This window comes from Tursiops truncatus, chromosome 2 (assembly GCF_011762595.2).
Source record: "Tursiops truncatus isolate mTurTru1 chromosome 2, mTurTru1.mat.Y, whole genome shotgun sequence".
NCBI classification, from domain to species: Eukaryota; Metazoa; Chordata; class Mammalia; order Artiodactyla; family Delphinidae; genus Tursiops; species Tursiops truncatus.
Window position 1 is genome coordinate 73,979,761 of NC_047035.1, and position 24,662 is coordinate 74,004,422.

The 24,662-nt window shown below is 43.2% G+C and overlaps 1 protein-coding gene across 1 annotated transcript in view; it reads right to left on the reverse strand.

The window, feature by feature from the left end:
* The window catches only part of LOC101322361 (dehydrogenase/reductase SDR family member 2, mitochondrial-like), a 170,226-nt gene that overhangs the window by 121,845 nt on the left and 23,719 nt on the right, over positions 1–24,662 (reverse strand). The window contains 1 exon segment of the mRNA XM_033849760.1: positions 2,105–2,125. Coding sequence (XP_033705651.1) covers positions 2,105–2,125 — 21 coding nt within the window.

Consider the following 24,662-nt stretch of genomic DNA (forward strand, 5'->3'; position numbering starts at 1 on the left):
AACATCTAAGCAAAATGTGATAGCCTTAGAGTCACATGTAATATCCCTGAGTGACCCCTTATAAGGCAACATCCTACCTCCAAATTTGTCCCAGCTAGGCTTCTGGTAGCACAAAGTCCTGGAGGAAGACCTTTCTCCAGGGGTTCACATTCCCAGGAGAGTGCAGGCAGAGGGGCATGGGGTGATGACTGCAGGAAGAGGAAGAGGACCTAGGAAAGGGAGTGGACCATACAGGGGCCATGCATATGTTTGCACTCACGCAGGCACATTGCCTGACACTTAGGAAGCCATCAGTATCTATTTGTCAAATACTTATATATTACATATGTGTGTGTGTGTGTGTATATATATATATATATATATATATATATATATATATATATATGGCACAGAAAAAGGAGAGACATGTATCCAAATGTCCCTTAATGGCTCAGAGAGAGCCTGGAGGAAAGCAGTCACATATTGAAGAACTGGAGAGCTATGGCCATGGAGAAATATTTCAGTAGGTTTTTGTCAAATTCAACCCATTCTAGACCAAGCCACCAGCACCACCTCCTCTTGATGCACATTTGTCATGATGAATTATATGTTTCTATGAGTTGCATGTTCAGATCTCTGACATCTGTTTGGAAATTCTGCTCATTCTCTGCAGGTGTCCTGACACGGAGAGCACTGTTATGCAATTTTTAGTGCTCCAGAAATGCTTGTAATTTGACAGACTGACACTGAACAGTGGGCTTACATGAGCTTTAAAAATGTGTTTATCTGATCTCAGATAGTGCTGTCATCCTACATAAGCCATGAAATTTTTCTATTGCGAAATATTTCAAACGAATGGAAAAGAACAGCATAATATATAGCCAACACCCACGTTTCACAAATATTAACATTTTGCCCTATTTGCTTCACCTTTTTTTCAAAACTAAAACATTCCAAATTGAATAGAAAGCCGTTTTGTGCTTCTCCAAGATCCCGCTCCCCTCTCTCCACCCTCCCCAGAGGTGGCTGCTGTCCTAAAGTTGTGTGCATCTTTCAGGCCCATTTTTTTACATTTTTACTCTGTATATATGTTCATAAATAATATATCTTGTTTTGCTTTTTTTTTTTTTTTCTTTTGCTGTACGCGGGCCTCTCACTGTTGTGGTCTATCCCATTGCGGAGCACAGGCTCCGGACGCGCAGGCTCAGCGGCCATGGCTCACGGGTCTAGCCGCTCTGCGGCATGTGGGATCTTCCCGGACCAGGGCACGAACCCGTGTCCCCTGCGTCAGCGAGCGGACTCCCAACCACTGCACCACCAGGGAAGCCCTGATTTGCTTATTTTTAAGTTTTACCAAAAGTGGTATTTCCACACTGTACATATCATGCTGCAATTTACCGATTTTCATCAGCTTTGTGTTTTGGGAATTGAATCACAGCACATGTCTCTAGTTCATTCACTTTCACTGCATAGAATGAGCATTCTCATTGTTTGAATAGACACTGTTTACTTACCTGTTTTCCTGTTGATAGACATTTGGGTTGTTTTGATTTTTATCTATTTCATATAATGCTGCCATCTCCTTGCCCCACACATGTGTGAGCTTTTCTGTAGAGTTTATATTGGAAGAGGGAAGCTGGGTCAAAGGGCACATCCATCTTGATCTTTAGTATATACTACTAAATTTGTTCTCCGAAGCCGTTGTACCGATGTGCACTCGTATGAGAGCTCCTGTTCCTCCACATCATTCTTAATGCCTGTGCTCTCAGACATTTCCATGTTTGTCATTCTGATAGATGTGAAATAGCATCTTGTTTTCCTAATTACCAATGCAGTTGGTCCTCTTTACATGTTTGATGGCCATGCAGGGTTCCTCTTCTGTAAATTGCCTGTTCGTTCTCTGTCCACTAGTTATTGGATTGTATGTCTGGTTTTTATTGATTTTAAGGGTTATTTGAATATTCTGAATGCTAATCCTTTTTGATAGACTACTCTCTTTCCCCCTACTTTTTGTAATCATCTGATGTCCAGGTTATCACTCTTTATTCCTTGTTCATCCTAAAATTTTAGCACCTTGTTCATTGTCTCTCTTTCCAGCACGAGCACTGCCTTAATTATTAGGGACTTCAATATTCACAAGGATGATCTTCTTAGTTCCTGATCCCCTCCCCCAAGCCACACACTCCACAGTCATGCCACAGACCTTGCCATTAGCATTGCCTTCATTATCTTGATGACAAGCATCCCACTCCTTCAGTGTTTATCCTTCAACACACTCTCTCCAACAGCCCGACTTCAATAATTCTGCAACCCTAATGGAACCTGCTATCCATTGACCTGCCAATATTTTACATCCCCTACCCCTTCATGTCCCCACCTCATACCTTATCTGGCTTAGAATCCACATTCCATCATTATAGTCACTTCTTTGTATGTGTAGTTGTTCCTTTGCTCCTCTCTTCCTCCCTTGAACTTTTCTGGGAAAAAAAAAAAAAGAACCAACATTGAATAAACATTACATAATATTTAATAATAAAAATTACATAATTTAAAAGGGATTAAATTATCAAGAAGATGTAACTATCCTAAATGTGTATGTATCTAAAAACAGAGCTTCAAAATAGATAAAGCAAAAACTGATAGAATTAGGAGAAATAGGAAAATCTGCATTTATAGTTCAAGACTTCAACACTCCTCTCTCAGTAACAGATAGAGCAAGTAAATGGAAAATCAGAGAGGATGTGGAAGACATGAACAACGCTATCAACCAGCTTGACCTAACTAACATGTATAAAACACCCTACACAGGAGTAGAATATATGTTTTTTTTCCCCAGGCGCACATGGAGCACTCATCCCGATAGATCACATTCTGGACCATAAAACAAATCCCAAGAAATTTAACAGGATTGAAATCATACAAGTATGTTCTCTGGCCTCAAGAAGATTAAACTAGAAGTAAATAACAAGGATACCTGGAAAATTCTTAAATGTCTGGACATTAAAAAATGTACTGCTAAGTATTCAACATCAAAAAAGAAATCATCAGAGAAATTAGAAAATATTTTAATAGAATGAAAATGAAAGCAGAATATATCAAACTTTGGTGGATGCAAACTAGTATCATAGTTCTCTCACGTGTGTTCTCTCTCCCCTGCAAAACAGTTTGTATATAAAAAAAGAACGATCCACTTCTAGTTGGCTAAATACGTCTATAAAACCATCTTGTCATAGTGCTTTTATTGAGAGGAAGCAGGGAGACTGAATTTGACTAGTGATTCTTTTTCTCTAATTTTTTTTTTCAAGTTCTCTTGATAGCAAACAATCTGTTCTGCCACTGATAAGATTGCTCTTACATTTGCACTTAAGGTGGTGCTAACAAGGGGAAGAGGACCCTCACTGGAATGCAGACCACTGCGTGGGCACAGCAATACCCAGCAAGCCTCTATGGGATGACGAGAGGGTCAGGGGATTCCTGCCTTCTCTCGACAACTCGGCCCTGTAAGTGATCCCTTTCCTAATGAAGTCTACTCCTTAACCCATCCTAGATGACGTGGAATTCATCCACAACCTTGACACACAACAGGTGGGCACCAGCGATGGACACATCTCACTAAATACTATTTGTACCTTCTCTCCTTTCCTTCCTCTGGTTTTCCCAGAGGTTTGTCATTAGTCATCTTTAAAGAAACAGCGCTTAGTTTCGCCCATCATCCCTACAATTTCTTCTTTCTAAGGAGATGGGAGGATGCTGGTCGTGGTTTGGTTTGGTGTTGTAGTTGCTTGGTTTGTTGGTTAGTTGGTTTTCAGTCTCCCTCCCACTCCATTCCACCCGCCTCTCAGTTCCCCTCACCAGTGGCAACTAATGTGCTTATATGAGGAACTACATACATTTATCAATCACACTTATATAGTTTTAACTCCTTTTCATAAAAGAGCAACATACTGTGCACACTGTCCCACCCATTATATATTTCACTTACTAATATATTTTGGAGATCATGATGAATCACTACAAAATGAGATTCCTCATTCTTTTTAATAGTTACAAATAGTATTTGTATTTTCTGGATGTTTGCTATAACGGACCCAATATTTTGCTTTTATAACTACTGCAATTAATAGCATTTTTCATACATAATTTTGCTGTATCTATAGAAGAAATTAGGAGAAATAAAACTGGCAGGTCAAAAGGTATACGCTTTTGTTATTTTATTAGATATTGCCAAATTGTCCACCATAGACGTTATACCAGTTTGCACTGCTGCTTGCAATGTGTGAGACAATCTGTTTCATCACACCCTAAACACAGGCTAACCCAGTGTTTAATCAATTTATTGGATCGTTACCAACCTGATAATTTTTAAATGGTATTTCAGTTTAAAACTGCATTTCTGGAAATTCCCTGGCAATCTAGTGGTTAGGACTCTGCGCTTTCACTGCCGAGGGCATGGGTTCAATCCCTGGTCAGGGAACTAAGATCCTGCAAGCCGTGTGGTGTGGCCAAAATAATAATAATAATAAAAATTTTTTTAAAACTGTATTTCTTTCTATACTAGTGAAATTGAACATTTTCTGTGAATGTCCATTCATTTTCCTTAACTATTTTTTCTAAGAGTTCTTGTCTCTTTCTTATTGATTTGTAGAGGTTCTTTATGCATTAGGAAAATTAGGCCTTAGTCTATAATATGAGTTGCAAATACTTTCCTCTAGTTTGTTATTTGTATTTTAACTTTTCTTGCAAATAAATAAAGCCCTCTTGGTGGACTCTTCCCTATAGAATTATGAATCATGTGCTATCCCTTTTTATTCTCATTAATTCTTTATTGTCTTAAATTTTATATGGTCTGATTTAATATTGCTACTCCGGCTTTCTCTTGGTTAGTAATCACCCAGTATATCTTTTTCCATCCTTATGTTTACAACCTCCACAATCACTCTTTCCACTCAGCCTCCTGTAATCAGCATATAACTGGATTGTATATTCCTCTTTAAATCTAACCTGCGAGTTGTTTAATAGATGAGTTTATCTACTTCTCATTTATTGTGATTAGCAATAAATTTACCATATTTTATTGTGTTTTCTGTTTATCAATTGTATGTTTACCTAGGGCTGCTCTAACAAATAACTACAAACTTCAAAAAACAGAAATTTATTTTCTCACAGTTCTGGAGGCCCAAAGTCTGAAATCAAGGTGTTGGCACGGCTGAGTTCCTTCCAGAAACTCTCGGGGAGATTCCATTCCTTGCCTCATCCAGCTTCTGGTGGCTACTGGCATCCCTAGAATTGTTGCTACATCACTCCCATCCTGCCTCTGGCTTCATATTACCATCAACTCCTCACCCTGTGTGCCTCTGGACAGTTATCACTGGGTTTAGGTCACACCCAGATAATTGCGGATGATCTCATCTAGGGATCCTTAATTTTTTTTTTTTTTTTTTTTTTTTTTTTTTGCGGTACGCGGGCCTCTCACTGTTGTGGCCTCTCCCGTTGCAGAGCACAGGCTCCGGACGCGCAGGCTCAGCGGCCATGGCTCACGGGCCCAGCCGCTCCGCGGCATGTGGGATCTTCCTGGACCAGGGCGCGAACCCGTGTCCCCTGCATCGGCAGGCGGACTCTCAACCACTGCGCCACCAGGGAAGCCCTAGGGATCCTTAATTTAATTACATGTGCAGAGACCTTTTTTTTGCAAATAAGGTTGCATTCACAAATTCCGGGAATTAGGACAGGGACATATGTTTGGGGGAGGGGCTATCATTCAAGTCCATCCTTATTCTTTCTTCTTTGCTTTTTAAAATTTTTGGCTCTTTTCTTAACTAATGTCAGGTTGATAAAGGTTTATCTTTTTACCTCTGATTGTTCAGAAGCTATGGCTATTTACATTAATTTTGGTAACTGTCCTTAAATTTTAACATATAGATAGCCATAAAATTTTCTAATAAAATCTAATTTTTAAAGTATTTCTGTCCTTTCACAAAGTAGACCCCAAAATTAGCGTACTTTCATTTCCCATTGAATAACCCCCAGCCCAATCCTCTTTGTTATTTTGTCTAGAACACTGATGTCCAAAAATTCCAAATATCCAATTAATAAACTCTGAGCATACAGCTGCAATGTATGTTTTTGTTTATTTAGAGTTTATATACATGTATCACTTAACATATTACATAAATTATAAAATATATACAAAAATATAAAAAAGAAGAAATAGGATATAAAGATTAAAATTCTAATATTTTTCCTGAACACCAAGAGATCATTTTGCTAACCCTCTGGGGTGCATGCACTCCATTTTGGATACCACCTGTTTAGAGACTTTATTTTACTTTCAAAATAACATATAAAGTATATTAACAAGTAATTTCCTGTCAATTAAAAATTACACTTACCAAAATATTTTACAAAATTCAATAATTACCGTTGCTTCTTTTTTTTAAAAGTAAATTTATTTATTTTTGTTTTTGGCTGCATTAGGTCTTCATTGCTGTGAGCGGGCTTTCTCTAGTTGCGGTGAGAAGGAGCTACTCTTCGTTGCAGTGTGTGGTCTTCTCACTACAGCGGCTTCTCTTGTTGCAGAGCATGGGCTCTAGGCACGGGGCTTCAGTAGTTGTGGCTCGTGGGCTCAGTAGTTGTGGCTCACTGGCTCCAGAGCGCAGGCTCAGCAGTTGTGGCGTCTGGTCTTAGTTGCTCCGCGGCATGTGGGATCTTCCTGGGCCAGGGCTCGAACACGTGTTCCCTGCATTGGCAGATGTATTCTTAACTTCTGCGCCACCAGGGAAGCCCTACCATTGCTTCTGTTTTCCTACACCTTCTCTCTCAGTTTGCCTTCATTTAGTAATGTCTTCTGGTTTTCCAGTAGACATATTTTGAGACTTTCAGACTTTTCTTTTTTTGTGTCTGCACCATAGAATCGTCTCTACTGTCTCTCTTTGACTTTTAATTCGCAAGTATTTATTCTTTTTTTCTAATTCTACTTTCAATGTAACAGTGTAATGAAGTGATTAAGCGCTATGGAATCAGATTGCTACTCTGTTTTTGAATCCTTGCTCTACCGATGACACCCTGTGAGAAGCTGGGCAAGTTATTTCACCTCGGTTTCCTCATTTGTGTATGATAATAATAATATTCGCACTTCATGGGATTATCGAGCTGATTAGATGAAATTTAATGGCTTACTATGTTTAAAGCATCAAGATTTGTGCCTGGCCCTTATTAAGTACTTAATAGAGTTAGCTATTTATATTTCTAATTTTGCTGAATTGAAGTCAGAAGACATAGTTGGTTCTCTGTCTCTCTCTCTCTCTCTTTCTCTGTCGAGTGGAAAATTTTATTGACATTTTTCTGTGGCTTGATTTGTAAAGAATTCTGTGGGTATATTCTTGTGTATTTGGTTTGCAGAATAAAGAGCTGCAAGCAAAGCCAAGATCAGCTCTCCCTCTAAGGACTAGAAAAACCGGACAAAATATTTTTTATGCATTTTAAGGTATTAGAAAGCTATCAAAGTTACTGGGCTCAGATCCGGGGATCAATAGGAGAATAGGTAAATACAACTTGGAATATATCCATAAAATGGAAAAATTATGCAGTATTAAAATGGAGCAACTAGATCTGTATGTATCAACATGGATAAATTAAAAAACATTAAGTGAAAAGTACAAGATGCAAAGTATTATATGCAGTCTGATATTAATTATGTAAAACATCATACAGTTACTATATATTTTCTGTGAATACAAATATTTGAATTAAAAAAGGCTTAGGTCTGGAAGGAAAAATACTAAGTTCTTGAGTTTGGATAACTTGGGTGTGAGGGAGAGGGATGAGAGAGTGGGAATGTTGCCAAAGGGGATTTAGTGTGAACAGATAGGCAAAATGTGGTCTATACATACAATGGAATATTATTCAGCCTAAAAAGGAAGGAAATTCTGACATATGTGACAATATGGAGGAACCTTGAGGACATTATGCTAAGTGAAATAAGCCAATCACAAAATGACAAATACGGTAGATTCCACTTATATGAGGCTCTTAGAGGAGTCAAATTCCTAGAGGCAGGAAGCAGAAGGATGGTTGTCAGGGGCTGGGGGAGGGGAGAAATGGAGAGTTATTGTTTAACAGATATAGAGTTTCAGTTTTACAAGATGAAAAGAGCTATGGGGATGAATGATGGTAATGGCTGCACATTATGGATGTACTTAATACCAATGAACTGTACTCTCAAAATGATTAAGATGGTAAATTTTATGTTATGTGCATTGAGCAACAATTTAAAAAAATTTTTAAAGGACTTAGCAGTATCTATAATATTTTAAATTTTTTTAAGCTAAACAATTTTTAAAAGACTGAAATGAAAATAGAATAAAACAGGTAATTATGTTACACTTAGCTAATCTATAAAGTGCTGTTAGAAGTATAAAGGAGGGCACGACAAAATGTACCCTAATGGGATTTGGATATACCATCAGGTTATGGGGGCCACAGGGAGGGGCCAGCGGAACCTGATGTCTGCTTATTAATGACAGCTACATCTGTGAGGACTTGTTATATGCCTTATTTTCTGTATATCCAAGGCTCTGGGTTCATTATCTCATTTAATTCTCACGGCAGCCTTTTGAGTTAGGTATTACTTTTGTTCCCACTTGACAGATGGAAAATCTAAAGATCAGTGAATATAAATAATTTGTCAAAGTGACAAAGCAAGTAAGCAGTGGAGCTATAATTTATATCCAGGTGTGTCCAACCCCAGCCTCCTAACCTCTCTGCTACAATTTTGGTTTTCTTGTAAACGGAAGTAAATGTCCATACACTTATCATGGCATTAAGATATAATCCAGGGGACTTCACTGGTGGTTCCGTGGCTAAGGCTCCATGTTCCCAATGCAGGGGGCCCCGGTTTGATCCCTGGTCAGGGAACTAGATCCCACATGCCGCAACCAAAAGTTTGCATGCCTCAACTAAAGATCCTGCATGTGGCAACAAAGATCACGCATGCCACAGCTAAGACCCGGTGCAGCCAAATAAATAAATATTTTTATATATAAAAAAGGGATATAATCCAAAGCAATAGCTATGGAAGAATATGTGAGATATTTGTTCATTAACATGACTGTGTCCTTAGACCCAGAAAGATAAAACTTGTAGATGCCTGCCCTCTGAGACTCAAACCAGTAAAAAGAAATCTTTAATGGATGAGAGTAGCTAGCTAAAGAATTCACTTTAGGGAACAGATCAAAGTCAGAAGAGACAAGTGCATGCACACTTCAATCAGGATGTCTAGAGTGAAGTCACGTGAAGGCATAATTGATGGGAGCGATTTGGATTTTTAAATGTTTATATTCTTTGATGCAGTGATTCTACTTTTTGGAATCTATACTAGAGGCATAATACTAAATACTTAAAAGAGCTTAGTCCATAAATACATTCACCATAAAATGATTGATGATAGTAAAAATGAAAGTCAATCTAAATATCTAACACTAGTACAATGGTCAGGAAAATGAAATCCCCATATGATAGAAAGTATGAACCTCCCATACACACACACACACATATATGAAGAGTTTGTTATTGTTAAACAACTTGTGTTGTGTATATTGTTATACACGTGTAAAAGACAACATGCAAATTACATGAGGAATTCCGATCAGAGCCAGGGTGACCCTCCTGCTAACAAATACAGAGAGATACTGCACAACAGATAATAATATTAGAAATATGTAGTTGAGGAAGGAAATTAATAAAAAGCAATTTTATGATAAAATAATAGGAATTAATAAATAATAGGAAATTTTCAAGTCCCAGAAACAAATAGGGAAACCAAAGCCATCAGGTAAAGAAGGTGAAACTAGAGCCATCAGTGGAGTGTTGGACCTGGAAATAGACCCTTAGGGTCCAGGGTTGGGGCTTTAATATCCACATGGGGATGGAAATGAGGCTTCAGGTCCATGAAAATCAGGGACCTTATTTTGACCTAATTCCCTCTAAAACAGAGGCTAAAGCAAGGAGGAAAGAGTTCAAGCATTATTTGGTGTATTAGTCAAGGTTCTCCAGAGAAACAGAACTGATAAGATGCGGATTTACATAAAAAGTGATTTATTTTAAGGAATTGGCGATGGCAATGATGGGCTGACAAGTCCAAAATCTGCAGGATGGGCCAGCAGGCTGGAAGCCCAGGGTGGGGTTGATGCTGCATTTCGCTCCAAAGGCTGTCTGCTGCAGAAACCTCTCCTGCTCAAGAGAGGTCAGCCCTTTGTTCTCTACAGACCTTCAGTTGATTGGATGAGGCCCACCCACATTATGGGGCAGAGTCTGCTTTCCTCAAAGTCCACTGATTTACATGTTTATTTCATTCCCAAAATATCCTCCCAAATATATAAATTTATCTCCTCACAGAATAATGTTTAATCACATGACTGGGCACCATGGTCCAGGCAGGTTGAAGCATAAAATTAACCATTACATTGGGGAAGTGCAAACAGAGAGCAGCAAGGCTGAGAAAAGGAGAAGCAAAGCAAGGAAATGTGAGGAGGTGTGAAACGGTGCGCTGTCCTTCTGGCTGACACTTTATGCTAAGCATCAAAGATCACAGAAGGTTACTCAGCAAGCCTGTCTGGCTGGCATATGGTTCTTCTCCCAACAGGCTGCAAAGAGACATGATAGCCATGGGAGGGAGGAGGAAGGGGAATTTATCTGCCAATCTCCCTCTCATCTCTTGCTTTCCATTAGTGAAATTTCAGTCCACAGGAAGTTAACTCCCCAATGCCCCCTGGGGTTGTCAGGTGGCTCTTTCTGCAGTGAGAGTCAGTGTGACGTTCCATCCAAGTCTGGATGTGGTGGGAGGAGCCAGAAACTCTGGGTTCGTGGATGTTCAGCCTGGCTGTCTGGTGGCAATCAAGGTGAAGGACTTACTGTTCCCAGAGAAAGTGATGGTCAGCCCCTGGTAGTGTCAGCAGAGGCCAGGAGGCTGTCGGTACCGAGGAAATCTGAGGGTGAACATAGATTTGAATAAAATATAATCCAGCCCTTGAACCACTCAGAGTCACTCATTCCCCTTGTATTGACTCCCATAGTACATTGTAGGGACTCCATTTCTTGTGAGTACAAGATGCTCTCACTCCTTCCCCAAGCAGGAGGCATGGGGTCCAATCAGTAGTCACAGAGTCCCTTAAGGTGGTGGCCAGTTGCAATCCCCTGGAAGAATTCAGATACAAGAGTCAGAAACAAGAGTTTTTGCTGTTGCACCTGTTCCCAGGCCATAACTGATAATTATCATCTCTCTCCTCCACCACCCATTCTAAATATCCCTTATCTCCTGACCTCATTTAGGCTGGTCCAGATTGATTGCCAGGTAGTGTAACCCAGACCTTCAGGCTCCTTTTCTTCCTGCCCTTGGTGGGTTGTAGTTGCTGTGATTCCCATGATTATTCCCATGGTTATGTAGTTGCTGTAATTCCTGTGTTATTATAGGAGATAGGAGTACTAAGAGACACCCAAATCAACACCCTGAGTTCTGGAAATTCTCTTTGCTGCTCCCTTGCATGGAAGTAACCCTAGTTCCTCATGCCAATCAGGATTGATCACCCAACCAGCACAATAAGTCCTTCCTTTGCTTCCTAGTCCACTGTGGCCAGGTAGAAAAGTGGCCAGATGATATCTACCACTCCTGATTTGGGGGGCCCATTCTCAAAAAGGTCACATTCCTGTTAGGTGACCCTTTCTTTCCATACAGCTACCTCCTCTGGGTTCCAGTAGCTGCTCCCTGCCCTTGCCCCTTTATAACAGGCAGAATAATAGCACCCAAGGATGTCCATCTCCTAATTCCCAGAACCTGTGAGAATATTAGTTTATATGGCAAGGGGAGGATTAAGGTTGCAGATGGAACTAAGGTTGCTGATCATTTGCCTTTAAAATAAGGAGGTTATCCTGGATTATCCAGGTTGGCCCAGTGTCCTCAGAAGGATACTTAAAAAGTGGAGGAGAGGGCTTCCCTGGTGGCGCAGCAGTTGAGACTTCGCCTGCCGATGCAGGGGACGCGGGTTCGTGCCCCGGTCCAGGAAGATCCCACATGCCGCGGAGTGGCTGGGCCCGTGAGCCATGGCCGCTGAGCCTGCGCGTCCGGAGCCTGTGCTCTGCAACGGAAAACATGAAAAAAAAAAAAGTGGAGGAGAGAAGCAGAGAGTCAGAAGTGGGGAAATGACATCATTGGAAAGCCAGCCATTGCTGGCTTTGAAGATGGAAGGGGGCCGGGAGCCAAAGAACGTGGAAGAATCAAGGAAACCATTCTTCCTTGGAACTTCCCAGCCCTGTTCACACCTTGATTTTAGCCCAGTGAGAGCCACTTCACAATTCTGACCCCTTAAAAATGTGAGACAATACATTCGTGTTGTTTTAAGGCACTAGACTTGTGTTAACATTTTATAACACCAACAAATATATCCCTTAGCATCACTGCAGGCCCAAGGGCACTGCACCATCCTAGTTGGTTTCCTAAACTCCTTAAACCTTTGAGGGGTGTTTAATAAAAACAAACTGTTTACAATTACCCCGTTTGAGTTATTACCCATTTCCTGCTGAGACTCTAAACTGATACTGAGCCCAAAGCATCATTGCCAGGATTCGAGTGTCCTCAGCCACAGGAAGGGAGAAGAAACTTGTCCAAAGAATTAAAGGGGCAGCTAATTAAAGTTCTCGCCGAGGTGTCCTAAAGGCACCCGTGAAAAGCCTAGCCCTCAGGTAGCCAGTGAACCTAATTTCACTCACCCCTCTCCTCCAAGTCTCCCACCTCTCTTCTTGCAATCTCGAGGAAAGAACCCTGGACTAAGAATCGGGAGTTCTGCTCTATAATCTGGCCTTTGCCATTGAGTGTCTTTGGGAAGAGCAGCTGATTTCTCTGCGCCATGACTATTTCATCTGTTAAAAGGTGAGCTTGGAGTCATAGTCCCTCAGCAAGCCATTCCATCTCTGACATTATTAATCTGTATAATTTCATATTACCCTGAACCTTCCATCCTCTCCCCTGTGGCCCACGGGACTTCAGGTTTCATTGCCGAGGTCCTCCCGGCAGCATTAGCTGGGCTGTGCTGCAATAACCAGCCTTCCATGGTTTGGAGAACAGGGTGTTGATTTCTCTCACATGTGTCCCTCCAGGGCAGTTCCAGGTCAGAAAGGCTGGGTTGAGAATGGGGGTGGGAGTTCTGTTCCATAAAGTCACTTTTGTACCCAGACTAATGGCAACTCTGCCATCTTCAACACGGAGGTTTCACCATTGTTGTGGTTGTTTCCATCTCAGTCAACCAGACAAGGGAAAAGGAGCAAGGAGGAGAATTTGTTGGAGTGTTTTACGGGCCAGGACTCAAGTAGCAGACGTCACTTCTGCTCCCATTCCTTCATTTAGAACTCAGTCACATGGCCACACCCAACTGCATGGCAGATATATTGCTGGGAGCCTAAGAAAGAAAGAATCAGTGGATTTGGTGAACAACTGGGTGTCTCTGCCACAAAAGCTCACATGGAACTCTTTCATCTGTCAACTCAGGCCCCTCTGAAGAGCCCAGGAACCCTTACCCAGCTGGCTCCTACCTCCCTCTCTGATCTAATCTAATCTAATCTAATCTCCAGCCACCCACCCACACTCACTCCGTCCCTGTCTCATGGGCCTTCCTCGGATTCCTGAATCCCACCTAGTGCTTGCATTATCCCTTCATTCCACCTGGAATACTACTGTCACCAGGAGGGCTCTTCCTAGCCATTTACATCTTGGCTCCCACATCCCCTCCACAGAGACCCTTCCGTGACCATCATATGCAATGTTATCCCCATCTCCATAGACTTCTATGACATTGTCCTGTTGAGAAATATGGCTGAGACTGTCTGGAATTGAAGGACTACACCAAATATCAAGCAACATAATTAAAGATGAATGCTCACCTCTGCTGGAGACATCAGAGTGCAATCACAGGGCATCAGAGAGAAAGAACTTCAGAAGTATCACCTCAGCAAAAAGAAAATGAACCAGAAAGGAAGAATAGAATGCAAGAGGCGGTAGCGGGCCAAAAGCGCAATAAAACACATTGGCACATCTAATCTTTGACTGATGGTAAATCGTAACTATTGAGAGGTTAAAAGCATACAAGAATTTAAATACTAGACAACTATAAGGTAGAATTTAAGAGGAAAGATTGCAGAGGGAAATTAAGTCATGTTACATCTTTAGTGGAGGAGAAGGATCATCATTTTTATTAACTTTTGACTTTTATAGAAAAATATAGTTAGGTATGCACAGTTTTTAAAGTTTTACCTAGCTGCAAAAATGGATGTATAAATAGAAGTCACTACTTCTGATCAGTGAAAGAGACAAGAAAACTTCATTAATCCAACAAAAGGCAAGAATGGAGAGAAGAAAAAGAGAAACAGGGGAGAAAAGGCTGGTAAAGAAAAAACGTCTAAATACATCAGGTATGGCAAAAAAAATGCAATCAAACTAAACTCACCTATTTAAAAATGGGGTGTCTGAGATCAGCTTTTTTTTTTTTTTTTTTTAAATCCAGCTCAATGCTGTTTAAAGAGACAAGCCTTAAATGAAGTGCCTCAGAAAGGTGGAAAACAGGAAGCTCATCTATCCTTTTGGCTTCAACCATGACCTCCAGGGGAATGACCCGCGTGGAAACCACACCATCACCAGAACCTGTAGCAACAGGTTAACAGGGATAAGCCCACTGTTAGTGGAGGGTAGGGCAGGAAAGGCCAATGACCCAAAAAGTGGGTGAGTCGGTTCAGATTGTGCTTTCTATTCTGACCAGAGAGTGTAGCAACATGAAAAGCTTTGCTGAGGATGGACAATTGATAATGATCTGTAAAGAAAATGACAAGCAGTAGTAAAAATCCGTCTCCAGCAGCATGGGAGACAATTTATCACAGCAGTTAGGATGTGAGCTTTGTCTCGTCTGGGTGTAACCCTCCACCCGAGTTTTAGGAATAACTTAGCAAGTTGTTTATCCTCTCCAAGCCTGTTTCTTCACCCATGGAATAAAGAGTGATGCCACCTCTCTGAGTTTGGGGGAAGGCTGAATTAGGTGACAGTGCCTGGACATGGTAAGCCTTCGGCAAACAGCCTCTATTACCGCTATTACCGATTACCAAGACAAAGACTGGATATAGGGCTTCCCTGGTGGCGCAGTGGTTGAGAGCCCGCCTGCCGATGCAGGGGACACGGGTTCGTGCCCTGGTCCGGGAGGATCCCACATGCCGCGGAGCAGCTTAGGCCCGTGAGCAATGGCCGCTGAGCCTGCGCGTCCAGAGGCCGCAGCAGTGAGAGGCACGCGTACCGCAAAAAAAAAAAAAAAAAAAGACCGGATGTAACATAGTAGTGCCACTCCCAGGGTTAAATACCTCAGGGGTCACATCAGCCAGGACTTAGTTCTCAGCCCTGATGGTCCAGAATCTCATTTTTTTTCACCTCCAGCAAACCTAATTTACACAAGTGAAAATTACAAGAAACTATGTGCAAACCCAAACATTGTTTTAAGTATAAGTGCCAAGTAGACAGTGTCTCCCCAGATTCAAGAAGAAATTTCCCTTTCTCTCTCCCTTTCCTTCTCCTAGGGAATCAGGTCCATGGTGTGGCAGGACCACTAAATTCACAGATTGCTTAAAGGTCCTCTGTGGGGGGAAAGGTGTATCCTCTGTACACCTTGCTTTTGGTGTCTTTTCTTCCCCTCCATGGAAGCCGCCCTGTGTCAAGATTCACTCCCCCTGTGACAGGGAGATGGATGCTCTAAGCACCGACCTGAGCACAACTCCACTGCTACCTTGTCCCCGTTTATCACCCTGAACCCTGTAGATAGAGCTTCTTATTTGTGTGCTCGGGGTTGGTGGGGAACGGTTAGAAGTATCTGCCTGAGCCTGATCCCTGCTAGGATTCAGTCATGTCTGGACATGCCAGGCCACCCAGGACCTTCTGTTTATAAGAGATTCGACGGTAAGGGCACGAAAGAGCACTGCACACTATGGGGGGAAATTAGGAACACAGAGCAGGGTCTGTCTGGAAGATTTATCCTCTGGCCCAGACTCACTGCAGAGAATGCCTGTGCTATTATCACTGTGACCTCTGGGAGACACAGACTCCACTCAGTACTGATACCCAGTGACCAAGTGACACACTCAAAACCTTGGAGGGATTCTCCTCCACAGAATACAACTCTGCACGCCGTGAGTCCACAAGACACAACTTACACTGACAGCTAAGACACATGCAGGATGACATCAATAGGTGTGGTGGGCAACCTCCAAGATGGTCCCAATGACCTTGCCTCTTGGTATCACACCCTTGTCCCCTTCCACATGTGCCATGGTTGAACTCTGTGACCAATAGCATATTGATAGGGACAGAGTAAAGGGACAAAAAGTAGGTGATTAAATAGTTAATCCCACTAAGGGATTGTAAGTAGAGAAAAAAAGCTGGGAGAACCCTGTAAGTTAACGATCACTCAAGAAAGCAGGTTTGCTTAACCACAAAACCAAGCAGTCTTGCGTATCAGCAAAACCATGCAACAGAAACATGAAGACATGCCCCAAAACAATAAAAGAATTGCGACTGAAAACCACATCCTGCCCAGTGAAGTCAGTAAGTTAGTGATTCCTAGGACATGCTCCTCTGCGCACAGTAAAACAAAAATATAACGAAAAGGTGACATTATACTGAAACCTGAGATGATTTACCATATTTTAATATATGTTACCACATTTTTGCTCATTTCCATTGCACTATGACAGTCCCAGTTTGACCATGTAGGAGCAAGAAAACTCCCCCACCCAATGTGGAGGAGGAGCTGATGATAGAAGTGTGACGTCTACTCAAGAATGAGGAAGAAGGGGACTTCCCTGGTGGCACAGTGAGTAAGAATCTGCCTGCCAATGGAGGGGACACAGGTTCAATACCTGGTCTGGGAAGATCCCACATGCCACAGAGAAACAAAGCCCGTGTGCCACAACTACTGAGCCCACGCTCTAGAGCCCATGCTCCACAACAAGAGAAGCCACCGCAATGAGAAGCCCGCACACCACAGTGAAGAGTAGCTCCCACTCTCCACAGCTAGAGAAAGCCCATGTGCAGCAACGAAGACCCAACGCAGGCAAAAATAAAAATAAATAAATAAAGCAATTGTACTCCAATAAAGATATTTTAAAAAAAGTTTTTTTAAAGAATGAGGAAGAAGGTGGTCTTTTCCCCCTCCCCACTTTTCCTTTGATTATAAAAATGTAACCCACTAAGTACTCAGAGCAGCGCCATGCTCACCTGTCTGCTTGTAAGCCTCACAAGCGTCCTATTCTAATAAAGCATTTCTTATCTATCACTTTGCCTCTCTCTGAATTCTTTCTGTGCTGAGACATAAAGAACTGGAGCTCCTTGGAGCCCCCAGAGACACATTTCTGCAGTTTCAATATGGCAGGAGCCATGGCATGCCACTTCCAAGGCTTGGCCATAAAAGACCAAGATCATGGCTTCTCCCTCGCTCCCTCAGATCACTCACTCAAGGGAAAGGCAGTTGTCTGTCTTGAGTAGCCCTATGGAGGAGGCTGCTTGGCGGGAAACTGAGGCTCAGCCACGTAAGTGAGCCCTCTGGAGGTGGACCCACCAGTCCCAGTTCAGCCTTCAGATGGCTGCAGACCTGGCCAACGTCTCTACTGCAACCTCATGGGCGATCCTGAGCCACCAACTAAGCCAGCCTTAGATTCCTGACCCTCAGAAACTGTATGAGATAATAAATGTTGGCTGGTTTAAGCCACTGTAACAATAGATAATAAAATAACATTCTTCTAACACAGTTATAAACAAATGGAATTTAATGTAGTAAATCCTACTATGTAAATATGGACAAAACTTTAAATGTATGTAATGGAAAGTAAATGTTTAATAATGCTAAGATATATTCCACATCATGGTGGGGGGAAAGTGTATTGTCTAACAGATATATTGGGAGGATTTAAGAGATTTCTTTGGAGAAGGCTGATACTTTCTCATTCCCCAATCTCCAGGGAAAGGATAGAAAACTACCTTCCAATGTAAACCTATTGAGAGATGGCTTCCAGGGCCCACTGGAGAGCCTGGTGTGTGTTATCTGCAGTTGGAGGGGATCCGAGACTCCTGCCTAACTCAGGCCTTAGAAAGCTGAAGCTGCCTGTGGCCACAGGACAGGGGACCTGCATTGCCAGGGTTTGTTAGAGGGTTGAGGGTTTTCCATACAATAAATGTTTGCCACTCAGCAGAGGGGAAGCCAGGCTGGAGCCATTTTAAGATCTTCCCAAGAATACCACGTGGAGAGTGAAGAGGTTGCAATTGTTGGTGTATTGGTGACCACCGGATCCAGATGGGGTGGGATGCGGGCAGCAGCCAGAGGAACAGAAGCCAGAGGAGGTGGGAGAGTAGGAGGAGGGGAAGATGGGAAGGCGGAGGAGAAGTCTTACCTAAGAATGCAGTATGAAGTGTCGATTATCATCTTGGTTGGACATTTAAGTTTTTTTATTATGAGGGTGTTTCAGTATGTAAGAAGATACATCACCTAGATTTAATGATTGTTAGTGTTTGTATAGTTGCTTCATCTTTTTTTCTAAGGTGTTTTGGGGTAGCTTGCAGACATCAGGGATTCCATATTTCTAGATACTTGAGACTGCTTCTGCAGAGAACAGGGGCGCTTTCTTGCAGCCGCAGCAATACTGTCACACCTAGTGGGGTTAATGGTGATTCTCTGGAGTCTCCTGGTGCCTGACACATATATAGTTTCCTTAACTGTCTCCGAAGTGTCTTACATATATATGTATGTGTATATATATATATATATATATACACACATAGGAGAGCAGAATTCCATTCAGGAGTGGAGGAATTTTATCCCTGCTGAATAAATCTGAAAGAAATGACAGAAAACAAGGGGAAATGTGTATTTTCATAATTTCCTGAAAAAGAGAGAAGTTTGCATTTTGTGAAGGTACAGACACTGCCAGAAAGATGCTGTAATAACTTTATTCACATCTTTGTAACCCAGGTGTTCAGACACTGCACAGGAGTCACATACATTGCTGATATGTGTGTAAATTGGTACAAAGGCTATGCAGGGTGACGTGGCAGTATCTATCAAAAGCATATGCTCTTTGATCCAACAATCTCTTCTCTAGGATTTATTCTGTACATATCCATGCCATGTGAAATGACCAAGTAAAAGGATATGCCTTGCAGCATTGTCTGCAGAAGATTGGAAACAATTTTCAAGTCCATCAGTGAGGGATTTTTTATATATGTATATATATATATATATATATATATATATATACACATATATGTATAATTTACATATACCTATATTTACAACATCTATATATATTTTGGCTTCACCATGCAGCTTGCGGGATCCTAGTTCCCCAACCAGGGATTGAACCCAGGCCCCAGCAGTGAAAACACCAAGTCCTAACCACTGGACCACCAGGGACTTCCCATATACCATATATACATATATTTACATGGTATATATTATTATATATTATATATGGTATATATAATTGTATATAGTATACATATATGGTATAGTGTTCCAGAGCAGGAATACTGTAGAATGCTCTAGGCAACCAGAAAGAATGAAGCTAGATGTACAGATAGACTCTTAAGTGCAGGTGGAGGGGCTGAGTGCACGTGCTGGTGTCATACCACAGCTTGTCCTCCTTACCCATCCTCCCCTTCTGGCCTCACTCTCTTCCTGAGAGTACAGGCTCTCTTGTTCTCCGGCTCAGGTTGGGTTCAGCCTTTGGGACGCAGGGAGGGAAGAGAGCATGGAATGGGTATTTAGCCCCTGCCTCTTCCCTGGGATACCCCAGCTGGCTGTGTTGCTCATATTGGGTCACTGCGCCATCTCACTCAACTGTTGCTGGCCCTGGCTGGTTACTGCCTTCTCCCTGGGCTTCTCCTATGTCCTGCCCACACTTTCGTAAGCAGTCCATTCATTAAAGTCAACTCAAATGACTCGTTATTTGTGCCACCTGTTTTCTGTCAGGGTTCTGACTGATACAGTTTTAGGCACTTATGTAAAAAAAAAAAATGCACGTTGGTGGGGGGCACGGGGGGACATGCGCTTATATATGCTTAGAACATCTCCGGAAACCTGCACAGAAACTGCTAACAGTGGTGCCTCTAGGAAGTGGTGGCTTGGGGAGCAGAAGAAAGGGATATTCACTTTTACTGTATAATTTTTGTTCCTTTTGAATTTTGTACTATATGCATGTATTACTTACAAAATAAGTTTTGTGAATATTTTAATTGAATGAATGTGACATGTAACATTGTTTGTTTTTTGTTTTGTTTTGTTTTTTTGCGGTACGCGGGCCTCTCACTGTTGTGGCCTCTCCGGTGGCAGAGCACAGGCTCCGGACACGCAGGCTCAGCGGCCATGGCTCACGGGCCCAGCCGCTCCGCGGCATGTGGGATCTTCCCGGACCGGGGCACGAACCCGTGTCCCCTGTATCGGCAGGCGGACTCCCAACCACTGCGCCACCAGGGAAGCCCATGACATGTAACATTGTAAGTATAAGGTGTACAGCGCGTTACTTTCATACATTTCTATGTGGTAATATGATTGCCGATGTAGCACTATGTATCACATTATACAATTATATTACGATATTATTGTCTGTATTCATTATACTGTGCATCAGCTCTCTACAGCTTATTTTCTACTTGTTTCAAGTTTGTACCCTTAAACACCATCACTCTCATCAGCACCCCCATCCCCGGTCGCCATCACTTTACTCTGTTTTTTACAGGTTTCACTTTTCTAGATTTCACATATAAGTGATGCCACCAGTACTTGTCTCTGCCTGACTTATCTCACTTAGCATAATGTATTCAAGGCCCATCCATGTTGTCACATACGGGAGGATATCTTTCTTGTGGCTGAATATCAAAAATAAATTTTGGGGCTTCCCTGGTGGCGCAGTGGTTGAGAGTCTGCCTGCCGAGGCAGGGGACACGGGTTCGTGCCCCGGTCTGGGAAGATCCCACGTGCCGCGGAGCGGCTGGGCCCTTGAGCCATGGCCGCTGAGCCTGCGCATCCGGAGCCTGTGCTCCGCAACGGGAGAGGCCACAGCAGTGAGAGGCCCGCGTACCGCAAAATAAATAAATTTTAATTTTTCTTTTACAAAATAATTTAAAAAATAAAGACTGCAGAGGGACAAGGTGACAGAAGGCATCACATGCAGCTGTCCCTGCAGTGCACAGAGCCCTCCTTCTGTAGGAGCAGCTGCCTCTCCTGGCAGATACTCCAAGCTGCCAACTGAAGAAGGAAGGAAGGAAAGGGGGAAGGGAGGGAGGAGGGAGGGAGGAAGGGAGAGAGGGGGGAAGGATGGAGGGAGGGAGAGGGGAAGGAGGGAGGGAGGGAGGGGGAAGGAGGGAGGGAGGGAGGGGGAAGGAGGGAGGGAGGGAGGGGGAAGGAGGGAGGGAGGGAGGGGGAAGGAGGGAGGGAGGAAGGGGGATGGAAGGAGGGAGGGAGGAGGAAGGAAGGAGGGAGGGAGGGAGGAGGGAAGGCAAGCATAATTAGCAGGCTTCTTACACTATACACTACAGACAAGGGGTACAATGTTTTGAAAAAAATTGGTACATTTACTCAGAGCATTTTCTGATTGGTGCTCATTGGCAGGCGAGGGGCTCAAGCTAAGGGCAGGAATCTCACAGCCCCCATCAGTGCATGTTGGCCACACCTTGTGCATCCCCTGTGGAGCTCAGAGTCACAGTGACCAGGATAGAGTCTGCTCGGGATGCTCACTCAGGCCCACTCTTTAATCCCTCTCTGACATCCTTACCACCCCACCTACAGAGCCCTAACCAGCCTTGGCCCGTTAGAGTCATAGCGACAGAGCAGGGAGTCTGGCTGGGGGGCCCGGTCCACCTGCTCCAGGCTTGTCTCCTCCTCCCGCTTCTCCACCGCTGCGGCCCTTTACTCAGCAAGTCTCTATTTTTATCGCGCTCATTATACTGCAGGGCTCTTCATTTTCATCTCATTATTGTTGGCAGGGTCATCCAGAGGCTTCGTTACCCGGGAGACAGGGAGGGAGGCTGCACACTCAGCTCTTCCCCAGGCATGGCTAAACCATCATCTGACAATCAGGGTGGGCTCTCTCTTTTCTGACTGTAGGGTGACCGCCAGAGCCCATCAGCTGTTGCAGCTCTTCCTCCTTCCAGAGCATCTGGTTCAATCACAGTTCCCTGCATTGATCCTTCCCTGCTTATCCAGAAAGGGAGAAACGTGTCTATATTTTATAGGCAGATATATAATTGATAGAGAAAACAGAACATCCATACAAGTCCTCGGTGTGAATATTTCAGAGAAGGAAAGTGTCTAGAGGTAACAGACTGCAGTATTAGGAGCATGTGGAATAGAAACACGCCTGCCCTAAAGAGCACGTGTTGCTGCTACTTCCAAGGGCTGTGGCTAGACGAGAAGTCTCCAAAGCACATTTGCAGAAAGGCCCCCGGTGCTCTTGCCCCAGACTCCACTGCAGCAACTGGAAACAGACGATGATCTCCAGGAGGTGGCCACGAGGCAAAGGAGGGGCCAAGGCACTGCTGTTGAGAGGAACTGGTGCTTCACCTCTGTCCCCAGCACTGTTTCCATCTGAGGGTCCTGCCCCCACCCTCTCCCTCACACTCTGCTGTCCTATGGCAGGGACAGAGGGCCCCAAGCCCTCACACCTGTGCCTCTCCTCGTGTGCTGTCTCTGCTGGAACTGCTCCTTCCCATGCTATAAAACTCCCACGGCAAATGTCGCTTCTTTAGTGAACCCTTCCTGAACCCCTATCCTATACCCCTCGGGCAGAGTTAAACATGCTTTCCTCTGAGATCCTTTGTTCCAGGATTGTTATGGTTGGTTGTTTGCTGCTTGATTGTCTCACTGCTTTTTTTTTTTTTTTTTTTTTTTGCGGTACCCAGCCTCTCACTGTTGTGGCCTCTCCCGTTGCAGAGCACAGGCTCCGGACGTACAGGCTTAGTGGCCATGGCTCACGGGCCCAGCCACTCCGTGGCACGTGGGATCTTCCCCGACCGGGGCACGAACCCATGTCCCCTGCATCGGCAGGCGGACTCCCAACCACTGCGCCACCAGGGCAGCCCTGTCCCACTGCTTTTATATCACCAGACTTTGCTGAGTGCTTGACGCACAGAGCACAGCTTAGTTGAGTAGTACTGCACCCAGCGTGGTAATTAGAGACAATTATGTAAAGCGCCTAACAACGAATGGTCCGCTTTGTGCCAGGCACTGTGCTGAGAACTTCGCAGGCTCTCTCCCCCTTAATCCTCAGCACAGCCCAAGAGGTGGGTGCTCTTACTCCCCATTCTACAGAGAAAGAGAGTAGATGAAGGTAAGTACCACACTCAAGGCCATGCAGGTAGAAATGGATAGAAATTCAACTTCAGTCCAAGTCTGTCTGATTCCATAACATTTGCTCATCTCTTAAATTTTTAAATAAAGAAATAATACCCACAGGTGGTGAGGAATAAGAAGAATCCAAACTCCATTAAAGGATAAAAAGTAAGCCATCCTCCTACCTAGATCAACAATCCCACTCCCAGAACCAACCACTCTTGTCAACTTCCTTTTTCCTTCTAAAAATAATCTCTGCACACACCCTTTTATAGCTCTCCTCTCATTGCACACGCAGTAGCACACTCTATACACTGTGCCACACCTTGCGTTTTTCCCTTTTAACTTTTATCTTGGAGTTTTTATCTTGGAGTAGTGACAAACCTATGCCCATGTTTGTTTTTTTTTTTTTTTTTTTAATTTTAAAGATACATTTCCCTGGAGGTCCAGTGGTTAAGACTTCACCTTCTGATGCAAGAGGTGCAGGTGTGATCCCTGGTCGGGGGAGCTGAGATCCCACATGCCTCGCGGCCAAAAAACCAAAACATAAAACAGAAGCAATATTGTAACAAATTCAATAAAGACGTAAAAAAAACAAGATACAGAGTAGTCCATAAGTGGATGTATTATAACTTATTTAATCATCCCCTGTTAATCATGGCCTATTGTTGGGCACTTAGGTGGTTTCCTGCCTTTCACTATTATACATGGGGCTATAAAATGTGTTCTTGTCCATAAGCCGCAACACAAGTTATATTACTTTACATGTAAATCCTCGGTCCTTCTGGAAAATTTGGCATAACAAATGGGGTAGGGGTCCAGTACAGATGTTGGCCACTGTCCTCTACTATGGCCAATTATCTTACCTGGGACATAGTAGGTGCTTGTAAATGGTTATCAGTGACAACGATGACAAAGATAATTACAGCAGCATCCACTGGAGCGTATCATCAGGCTCTGTTTATTGAACATATGAGCATACAGTTAATCCACATTAAGCATTAAGGATGGCTACCCGGAAGCCGTCTAAACGTTGGAGTGACTGAGTTCTAAAAGTCACTTACCCGTCAGAATGAATGAGTTTGCAAACTTCCTAAGAGCAGGTTTTGACATGGGGAGAGGAGGAAGACATCACATGGATACAGTGATAGGATGCACCAAAGAGTGATGACCCAGGGTGGAGGAGCTTCTGAAGACAGACTCTGGGTGATTCATGTAAGGCATGCCTTGTGGACTGGTTCAGAAGAACCACTGCTAAAGGTTAAAGGCTAATTGGACAGCTGAGGG